The 10481-nt window shown below is 35.4% G+C and overlaps 2 protein-coding genes and 1 long non-coding RNA gene across 3 annotated transcripts; 1 reads left to right on the top strand and 2 right to left on the bottom strand.

The window, feature by feature from the left end:
* Positions 1-845: 845 nt before the first annotated feature.
* LOC111474380 lies at positions 846-2695 on the bottom strand. Its single transcript, XR_002715981.1, has 3 exons — positions 2599-2695; positions 1240-1324; positions 846-915 (listed from the first exon to the last, which is right to left on the bottom strand). It is a non-coding gene; the product is annotated as an uncharacterized LOC111474380 (long non-coding RNA).
* A 381-nt stretch (positions 2696-3076) lies between these two features.
* On the bottom strand, positions 3077-4074 carry LOC111474379. Its single transcript, XM_023119490.1, has 2 exons — positions 3896-4074; positions 3077-3781 (listed from the first exon to the last, which is right to left on the bottom strand). The coding sequence occupies exons 1-2, from the start codon at positions 3908-3910 to the stop codon at positions 3188-3190; spliced, it is 609 nt and encodes a 202-aa protein (XP_022975258.1). The 5' UTR covers positions 3911-4074; the 3' UTR covers positions 3077-3187.
* Positions 4075-7300: 3226 nt separating this feature from the next.
* Positions 7301-8506, top strand: LOC111474378 (60S acidic ribosomal protein P1-like). The gene is made up of 4 exons (XM_023119489.1): positions 7301-7402; positions 7543-7616; positions 7986-8198; positions 8291-8506. The coding sequence occupies exons 2-4, from the start codon at positions 7548-7550 to the stop codon at positions 8342-8344; spliced, it is 336 nt and encodes a 111-aa protein (XP_022975257.1). The 5' UTR covers positions 7301-7402; positions 7543-7547; the 3' UTR covers positions 8345-8506.
* The last annotated feature ends 1975 nt before the right edge of the window (positions 8507-10481 follow it).

Here is a 10481-nt window from a genome sequence, read left to right as displayed (position 1 = left end):
TTTTTTTTTTTTTTTTTGTAGGGTTGAGATTTTAACCATTTATTTAGTCTATTTTTTAAAAGAAAAAAACGCTCCAACTTTAAAGTTTAAAAAATAATAATCCAATAATGTTTAATTTTAATCTTTAATGGGTCAATTTAAAATTCATTTTTTTTATAAGCCTCTTAATCTAAAAAATAATATATAACTTGGTCAGAAAAAAATAAGTTAATTAAAATCGAGTAGGAAATCGAAACAAGGTTACTATAACAGTGTCAAAATCATATTTGAAAAAACTATAATGATAGATAAATCTATATAATATTGAGACCTAAATTAAAGAGCGACCTAAATTGATATTGAAATGAGCCACATTAATATTGACGAGATGAACTAAATTGATATTGAGACGAGTTTAACCGATATTGAGATGAACTAAATCAATATGACTTTTTTTATCCGTCATTTTTTTGTCATATATATAATAATGACTTAAATCAATATCACATTTTTATTTTTTATATATGTTTATTGAGATGGTGTGTTTTTCTAAATTGAAATTTTTTATTTAAAAAACTTCCTACATTACTCAAATTTTTTCAAAAGTATTATAATTTGAATAAATAAATAAAATAGCATTTTAATTAATGTAGTATATTTTTAGTTAATTAAAATATAAAAGGACATTGGAATGATTATACACGTTTTATTCTAATGGTATTGTAAGTAAATAAATATAATAAAATTATTAATATTAAAATTGCACTCCCTTTCCGTACCCCTCCTACCACCCCCACCGGCCACCATCATTGGCCCTCCACCACCGTCGCTTACCGTCACCAAACTCCATCCTCCTCGCTCCTTTGGGGAGTTTTCACACTCTTATAAAAATGATTTGTTCTCCTCTCTAATCGAAATGGGATCTTACAGATTAATCTACCACCAAAAACCATATTCAGCAATCACTCTTCAGTGACCACTAGTGGTTGGCTTCCTGATACACCCAACATGTATCCTTTACCACAAAAATAATTATCAGCAATCACCTCAAAACGTATAATCTTTTTATGAACAATAAAGCCGAAAAGCAATCAACATACAATCATATAATAACATACATACATAACCATATTTAGAAAACCAAAAACATTAAGCTTGGTTGATTAACACATCGAACCTCCAACATCGATATTCATGTTACTGTGTTTACATTTATAAGTGAGTATTAACGTTATTTTGAATACAAAATCAAGAACTAACCAATTATTCGTGGAAAGAACAGTTCATACGCAGGTGATGTACAACCACCGACGGCAGCCCTTTGCATTTTCGTGGCGGCAACTTCCTTTTGGAGGAGGAGGAGGGATGAACAAGAAGAACTTGGTGATATCAGATGCATGTAATTGTGAGATAAAATCAATTTAGGGTTATTATTATTATTATTATTATTATTATCATCATTATTATTTTGATAATGCATATAATGGATATAAAAGTGTGTGTATATATATATATATATATCTATTATTAACCATCAGCCTATACATCTAAATACTTAATATGGAAGTCATTTTATTATTATTTTATTTTTTTTGATCTCTTTCTTTTCTTTGGCCGTTAAATTTGGTGTACCATAAAAGAAAATAATTGAATTAAAAATTAAAAATTATATTTTCTATTTTTTATTTTATTTTATTGACAGTATTTACTAAAATACATAAATAAAATTAATGAGTCGAATTGGGTGTCAAGTTAGGAATCCTTACCCTCATACAAACGTCATCTTTACTTGGGTACAACCTTTATCAATCATATTCTCATTTCTTTTTTGGTGGACTTTTCGAACTTTTTATTAAAAATTATATTAATTTCTTCTTTTTATAAGAATATACATTTTCTAAGATTTTATTTTTTTTTTTAAAAAAACATCAATTTATATGTGTTAAAACTAAATTTAATTTTATTTGAGTCCAGCTTAAATGGCTAAAAAATTAGAATGTCTTACCAAAGTTCAAATCCAACAAGTGAAGCCCATTTACTTATAGATATATTAAAGTTGTATGTCTAAAAAAAATAAAATTAGAAGATGTAGACTCAGTGGTTAGAGTATTGCTTTCATACGGCGGGAGTCATTGGTTCAAATCCAATAGTAGGTAGAACTTATTAGATACCGTTGCCTCTGTTATCTTTTCCATCCCACTCTATATTTATTTCATTTTTTAATTGTAATTCTTTTTTACATGAAAATTTCATTTCACTTGATTAAAGATAGGAGTTTGTCGCTAGGTATTTGACCAAATAGGATTGTGCAGTTCCTATAGAACCTATCACTAAAATACCCCTACGGGGGGATAGGGCTAAGCGGAGCGAAAAGGGTTTTCCATGAGATGGGAAATTCAAACTATTAGCCCCACACGAGGTTTGTGAATAAGTAATTGTCTGATAATGAGCAAGGAATGTCCGTCTTTCTGCTAAACAAGATGTATTGAACTCATAATTCATTAGATACTTTTTATGAATGTCNCCAACAAGTGAAGCCCATTTACTTATATGTCTAAAAAAAATAAAATTAGAAGATGTAGTAAGTTTTTGAAGATGGAATACTCAAATATCAAATACCTTATTAAGGAGAGCATGAAAAATCAACCTCGAAAATAAGCTCGGAAGCTATCTGATTGTACGTTTGAGAGAGAAAAAAGATGTATTTAAAGAATCACGTTGAGAACCAAATTGTCACCGAATCAAGTTAGATTTCTATTGTCAAAGATCACGACAAAGAGAAGGTGTGATATTAGGATTCCATTTTAAAGCAAGCCTCTCTCATACACAAAATAAGACACGTGATGGAGGAGAGAGAAGCTATGGCAAAGGAGAGACTTGGTGCTTCGTCTGCAAGGAGGAGAGGCCTTTTGGGATGAATAGTTTATCAGCGTTCTTATTTGAACATCTTATTTAGGTCACATAATTATGTTCTTAATTTTTAGGCGTGGATATTAGCAAGAATTGATTGAAACTTTAGTATGGGTTCACATTGTTTGTCTCAGACATATTTTGAAAGCAAACGGGAATTGCTGATTGCTTGATTAACTAATCCTAGCCCAAGAGATTGTGCGTAATTTTAATTTATGCGTGCAGCCATTGTTAATATGATACAAAGAAGGGAAAAAAAGGACAAACATATATGTATAGATATATATATATATATATATTATTTCAACCCATACTGGAGCTTATCCATGGCGGATCCCTTCCAGCTCCCTGCCACACTGGAATGATCGGAGCTGGCAGCCGATCCGACGCCGTTTCCACACTTAGCCACCGTCCTCACGTTCTCAATCAACTCCTCCGTACGATTACCCTGCTTCAAAATCTCCGACAGCTGTTCCGGGCATATCACCAGCTTCACCTTCCAAACCCCCGTACTACTATACTTCGGAAACACCTCCGCCTCCCCCTCCGCCGCCCGCTTCTTCGCAACCGCATTCTGCGACTCGCACGTCGACATCCGATACGGCGTGGAAACAACGCTGGGCGCGTCCGCCTCGATTTTGGCAGAGGGCTTGTAAGGGTTAAGCGGGAGAAGGTAATAGACTTGACCCTCGTGAAGCTCATCCTTATGAAGAAGGGGCTCCGAGAATATACTTCGGCTCTTAAAAATCGCGTGGCCGGGATATTCCCCTGTTATGCACTCCGCCGTAATCGGCGCATAAAGCTCCATAATTCCGCCGTCGACAGTCACCACTTTCACCACATCGACCCTTTCTCCGGCGACTTTCAACACGCAATTTCCCATATCCGGAAGCTAGAACATAGCAACAGAAAATTAAAATGTGCATAAGAAGAAGAAAAAGAAGGGAATATGTTCGATGGAAAAGAACAGAGCGCAAGAATCCTTTGCTTTCTAAATAAACAATACCTCCTGAATCCTCATATATGGGCAGTGAGCAGTCCAGGAGATGATGATGATGGCGATGGCCCCGCGGCCCGATGGCCTTAGCTTTTTGTCTTTTACAGACTCCTTTTTAATGAACAGAACAACGCAACATCGTTCTCGATATTCTACAGAATTATGAACACTATTTGTTTCATCTCTTTTAATTTACTCTCCAAAATAATTGAGCATCGAATTATTTTGTGGGTAATGCGTATGAATGTTGACAAAATTGGAGTAATAAATTGGGATAATGATGAAGAAGGTGAGTGAGTATTACACACAATGCCTGGGTTGTCAGCTTTCCTCACAAATGGAGCCCATCGCTACCATTATATGTGATTTGTGTATGTCACTTCCTTCATTTTTTCATATGCTATTCTTCTACATTCATTTAATAATCCATTAATTTGCTGAATCTTAGCTTCTTATAGTATCACATTTCACCCTGTATTCAATTATTTTTTCTTCCACATTCATCCTTTCGCAAGCTTAGAAACTGAGCTTCGAAGTCTTAGTGGTACTGTCCATTCATGTACTTTGAGAGCTTTCCTATCTATTTGAATAATTGACCGAAAGAGGGCTTCTCCATTTGCTACCCTTAGTATATAAGGGACTTTTGCCTAGAATAGAAGAAAATCTCAAGGCAAAAGTAGAGAATGAAAATGACAAAGCATTGGTCTCAACGAGCGTCAGGTACTTCTCGATCTGTCTCACTAGTGCAGCGGATTGCTCTTTCTTTAATCTTTAGTTAAGACTACCATTGAAGATGGGTTAATCCAAGCTTAATGGTCGACCACATTCAATAAGTGTTTCAATCCAACTAGTTTATGAAAGGTTAAAGACAGTCTCTTTAGGGGTTCCTTTTTTAAGGGAAAAAGTTCGAAAATACAAACTTTTAACACCTTTATGACTAATATTCTTTACGAGTATTCTGGATCACCGAACCAATCTGAACTACTCAATCTAAATTATAAAAGTTAGATTGGCTTGGGTTGAGTTATTAAAAAATCGAAATTTTAGTTCAATTTGTAGGTTAACATTTAACCTCGACATAAAATTATAACTCAACCTAGCTCTGTTTTATTCCAAAAAGATTAAAAGTTTGTAATTGATGTGACTATAGTTAAACTTTATAAGATTTTAGTTATTAATGTAACATATAATGTATATAAGTTTTTTTTTAAAAAAAGAACATCTCCGAAAAACAAGGATTGAGTTGGATGGTAAACTCTATTCTAATAGGTCGGGTCACCAACTAGTAAAACAAATTCACCTGAACCTGAACCAAATTTAATCGTGAAAAGTAATTAAGGGTAAGAGAAACAAGGCATTTTTTATGATAAAAGAAGGCATTATAAAAAGTTTAATGAAAAGAAGAAAGAGAAAGGATGGTGATTAGAGGTTAAAACAAGCCTTAAAAAGTAGTGCACAAAAGGAAATATGATTACGAAAGAGGTAGTAGGGCGGTGCTCCTTTTCGCTTTCTACTCTGAGTCTCATTTTAAGATTTTTAAAACGTGTATGTTAGTGAGAGATATCTATACTCTTGAGATCTCACCGCTGAATTCATTGTTTAATAACAACAATTTAAGTTAAAAATTTTGCAACTTGAGTAAATGGGTTGGGTCTAAAAATATCTCAATCCCGATCTACTTAATATTCTTGAATTAATAATATATACATTTATTGGTAACTTGGAACATAAGATTTGAATTTTGGAGTTAGAATTATGAGTGTAAGGGGAGAAGGGCAATGAAATGATATAGGGAAGGGAGGTGGAGGAGAAGCATCATGAACATCAAATCTTGTTGATTAGAAGATGCTTTGAAGCAACTTTATCGCTATAATCATTCAACCTGTTGCAACCATTCCAAATTTTCAACTCTCTTTCAGTTTTCTAAATTCTTCCCTATGTAATCATTATCCTTACCATATTGGAAGCCCATATAAGAAATTGAAATAATTATATTCATTAATATGATTAACGACTATAAACATTGCAACTTAATCCAAATTCACCGCTAATAGATATTGAATCAGACATCGTTGGTGTGCAACAAGGATGTTGAGCCCTCAAGGAAGTGGATTGTAAAATCTCGCATTGGTTGTAGAGGGAAACGAAACATTCTTTATAATGATGTGAAAACTTCTCTCCAACATACGCGCTTTCAAACCGTAAGGTTTACGGCAATACGTAATAGGTCAAAGCGCACCGTATGCATTGACTTTCACTCTTTGAATAACAAATGTCCAAAAGATTCAAAACGGAGAGTATGCATTGACTTTCGCTCTTTGAATAACAAATGTCTCCGAGATGAATTTCCATTACTCATTACTAAGATTGTGGTTCATTTTATGATGGATCATTATGTTATAAATAAATTCAAATAACTCTTGTAGATGAAGAGATGACGTGTAACGGTCTAAGCCCCCCTAGTAGATATTGTCCTCTTTTGACTTTCTCTTTCGGGCTTCACCTCAAAGTTTTTAAAACGCGTCTGATAGGAAAATGTTTCCACACTTTTATAAAAAATTCTTAGTTCTCTTCACAAACCGATGTGAGTCTCACAATCAACCCTCCTTTGGGGCCAGCGTTCTCATTGACACTCGTTCCCTTCTTCAATCAGTGTGGGATCCCCCAATCCACCCTCTTCAGGATCAAGTGTCCTTGTTGGCACACCGCCTCGTGTCCACCGCCCTTCGGTGCTCAGTCTTCTCACTGACACATCATCTAGTGTATGACTTTGATACCATTTGTAATAGCTCAAGTCCACCATTAGCAGATATTATCCTCTTTGGGTTTTTGCTTCTAAGTTTTTCTTCAAGATCTTTAAAACGTGTGTCTAATAGGGAGAGGTTTACAGGCCCTTATAAAAAAAATGATTCGTTCTTCTCCCTAACCAATGTGGAATCACACATGACGACCTTTCGAACTCTAGAAAAGATATTGTTACTTGAAGATCCGATGAAAAAGTCTTCGTTGTTGAAAATTTGGAGACTTGAACTAGAGTAACGGGAGACATTGCCCTTATTTCGTTCGAGAAACACATGCTTTTGTGCTCGAACAATGTTGTTGAATATCCAAAAACTTGGCTAGGACGAACATTTTGCATTGTCACAAGTAAATTATACCACCAATTGAAGATGAACATCAAGAAATAAACATGATCTTCGATTGGGATAGCCTCTCATAGACTATCTTTAACGTGGGAAGCTTCCCACAAATCCTGACGTAAGGTTGATGTCCGAAAGGTGTAAGCCCTGGTCCAATAAAGTCCAAGCCTAGTTTTAACCATAATTGGGCCGTGGCAGGAACGAGGCCGTGTCCTGGACCTGGGCCTGTCCATGCTGGGCTCCACAAATAAAGGAAGCCCACATATGAAGCTTCAATAAAAACCCTACCTTGGTGAGTTTCTCAAACCCTAGAACGCTTTCGTGTTGCGCAGCGAAGAACAGACTGCTTAGAGCCTCGCCTTCGCTCATACTTCTGGTTGGAAATCTCTCTCCTTCAATCCTCAATTATTTTTCCTGATTGATTTTTCTGTAATGCGTTCAAATTCTAATGCTTCAGGAATTGTGTTCTTTTTCTGATTTCTTCTTCTGTAATTTTGATCGCTTTTGAACGTGCAGTGAAAATGTCGGTCGGTGAAATCGCTTGCTCTTATGCTGCTCTCATCCTCTACGACGATAACATCCCCGTCACCGTATGTTTCTCTTCAATCATGACATCCTCCTTCAATATTTATGTTCTTTATCAGTACTTACCTTTCGGGATCTCGTTTACCGATTTCTAAGTAATTAATAGGAAGATTATCATGTGTTATTCAAAAGGATTGTTGTAAATGTTAGGAATGTTATTCTTTTTCAAACTGTTTCTTGGTTTTAATTTCATATATATATGTATAGAACGACGCTTACAATCTAGATATTGTTTTTCTGTTATTACACATTTTCTTGTATGTTTATGAAATTTGTTCCAATGTGTGACGATTGTTTTTTGTTATGAATTTCTGTGATAGCGTTTGTTTTATCATCTGTATGGAAATGAGATCGTAATGTGTTTCTTTTAACAGGCAGAGAAGCTTGCCACGCTTGTAAAAGCTGCTGGAGTGGATGCGGAGTCCTACTGGTTCAGCCTTTTTGCTAAGCTTGCCGAGAAGCGTAACATAGGGGATTTGATCATGAACGTTGGGGCTGGCGGAGGTGCCGCAGTCGCTGCTGCTGTTCCAGCTGGTGGAGCCGGTGGGGCTGCTGCCGCAGCTGCACCTCCTCCGGAAGAGAAGAAGGTATGGCGATAGAGCAATTTCAATTCTGAGAATAATACTGTTATCCGTTCATGTACATCGTCATGACATGGGATTGTTTTTGTTACTTGCAGGAAGAACCAAAGGAGGAGAGTGACGATGATATGGGATTCAGTTTGTTTGATTAGATCAAACATGGCTTTGCATATTTTGAACTAGGTTGACTATCTTTTGAATGCCAGAGGGCTTTCTTGTTACTTTTCTGATTTGTAGTTTTGGACGTCCGTGACAAAAATTTGCCTGAAGTTTTGTTTTGAATTTGAATTTGATCGCATCTTTTTGGTTTATATATATCTTATGTCCTCTCAGTATAGCTAGGCATATATGTTTTGGATGGTTGTTGCTTCTATGCGTTTCTGAACCTCACTTCCAGTTGCCAAATTCTTCTTCAATTGGGAGGAATTGAGCTTATGATATGGAACAATTTCAGTTTTTTAGAATGAATCTGGCTAAAATCATTAATTATTTCAGAAAAAAAAATTCGTTTAGTACTCATACGCACAAACAAAGAGTTGGATAGATACAAAACTACGGTTGAACATCAAAGTGTGTTAATAACTTGATTAAAATTTGGACATGCCGCATGGTATGTACAGCTCCACTGTGATCAATTCCCTCCCCAAGACTGGATCCACCGTGGGGTAATCATTAACTACCCCTCGGGATAATCCAAGTCCAGTCACACATCCCTAACCATGCTTATGCCTAGCTCACACATATCCCTAACCATGCTTATGTCTAGCTCACCAGTACTGGAAGTTATTTGCTATTTGGAAATCTATCTGTCATTCTTAGATCTTGTGGAGGACTATCATGGGTTCGTGACATCTAATCTATTTGTGCGTCAATATGTAAACCGTTCTAGTTGTAGCACCCTAAGCATAACTTGGTTCTCTTTGTGCATGTTTTGCAGAGAGATTATTCTATCAATCACCTAGAGCACCCTATATATAATCTAATCATGTGTTCAAGCTTATTGGGGAGATGTCCTATTCACCCTATATATAATCTCATCATGTGTTCAAGCTTATTGGGGAGATATCCTATTCGTAATATTAACGGTGAGATAACATCCATCAATCACAAACATATAAAGTAGCATTCTTAAAAAATCTCATCATAGGGGCATTTTGAAATTTTTTTGCCTCGTGCATAACATACTTATCCATATTGCCCAACTCTTATTCTAGTCATGCATATTCTCTTTCTAGCTTTACGTAATACATAAAACAATATGCTTTCGGAAATCTCAGGAGGCATAACAATAATTTTATCATAACATATATGCAGTACATACTCATCTAAAGTCCTAAACATGTATTTTCTAACCACCTGAGCAATGAATGTTTGCATGCAAGCACATCCTACCGATCCCTACAAGTATAATATGCCTAAAGTCCGTGTAGTTACTTACATGGATGACATTCTTGAAATTTCTTTGGTAGGTCCTAGTTCAAGTCCTAATAGGGTTAATACTGAAATCAAAGCGAAAAATAGTCAAACAAGAGCCGAACAAGTCAAAAAGGAAAACTCATGCACCGGTCACGCACTCAAAAAGATCCTTACATGCAACTTCACATGTGCATCTTACGCACTTAGCTAGGAGGGTAGTCATGGGTCATTACGGTTCGCTCAGCTGGGGGTCGAGGGTGAGTCGACGCACCTTTGAACCCTACACAATATATATTAGATCTTATTTTCCCTCGGCCAATCTACGCTCGACACATGTCTCAACCACTCCTAGACGTGCTCCTCCCATGTGGCAACACATTTCTCCTCCTCACCCAACACATTTCTCCTCCTCACCCATCTGCACATTCAATTTTTCAGAACACATTTCTCTTTGGAGCTTAGGTGTTACGAAACACCACCCTGTCCTTGTAATTTAGTCTTTTATATATCGTTTTGTAATTGTATCTTAGGCCCATTTTCCCCGTTTGTAATAATTTTGAACAACACCGTCTTTCCATGAAATTTCATTTCATATTTAATTGTGGTGTTATATGTCTTCTTTATTTCGATTTAAATTTTACTCAATTTTTATTTTATTTTACTTTATTTATTTATTTATTTACTTACTTATTTGAAGTCTCAAAACTTAATTTGTGGTTTGAATTGCATTTTTTTTTTTAAATTTAAAGTTTATCACTCAAACTTAATTTTGATTGTGTATAAAATCTGTTTAAAAGTGTAAAACCATTTAAAAATCATTTTCAAATATGTCTACGTATTATTATAAGATATATATTAGAATTAAATCAATGA

Source organism: Cucurbita maxima, unplaced genomic scaffold, assembly GCF_002738345.1.
Source record: "Cucurbita maxima cultivar Rimu unplaced genomic scaffold, Cmax_1.0 Cma_Scf00342, whole genome shotgun sequence".
NCBI lineage: Eukaryota > Viridiplantae > Streptophyta > Magnoliopsida > Cucurbitales > Cucurbitaceae > Cucurbita > Cucurbita maxima.
This window is presented reverse-complemented; position numbering and strand designations above follow the sequence as displayed.

Bases quoted from the DNA above. Each gene is read 5' to 3' on its own strand.
- LOC111474378 (XM_023119489.1), top strand. From the start codon at position 7,548: ATGTCGGTCGGTGAAATCGCTTGCTCTTATGCTGCTCTCATCCTCTAC. The intron at 7,617-7,985 runs GTATGTTTCTCT...TTCTTTTAACAG, and splicing joins ACGATAACATCCCCGTCACC to GCAGAGAAGCTTGCCACGCT. The intron at 8,199-8,290 runs GTATGGCGATAG...TGTTACTTGCAG, and splicing joins CTCCTCCGGAAGAGAAGAAG to GAAGAACCAAAGGAGGAGAG.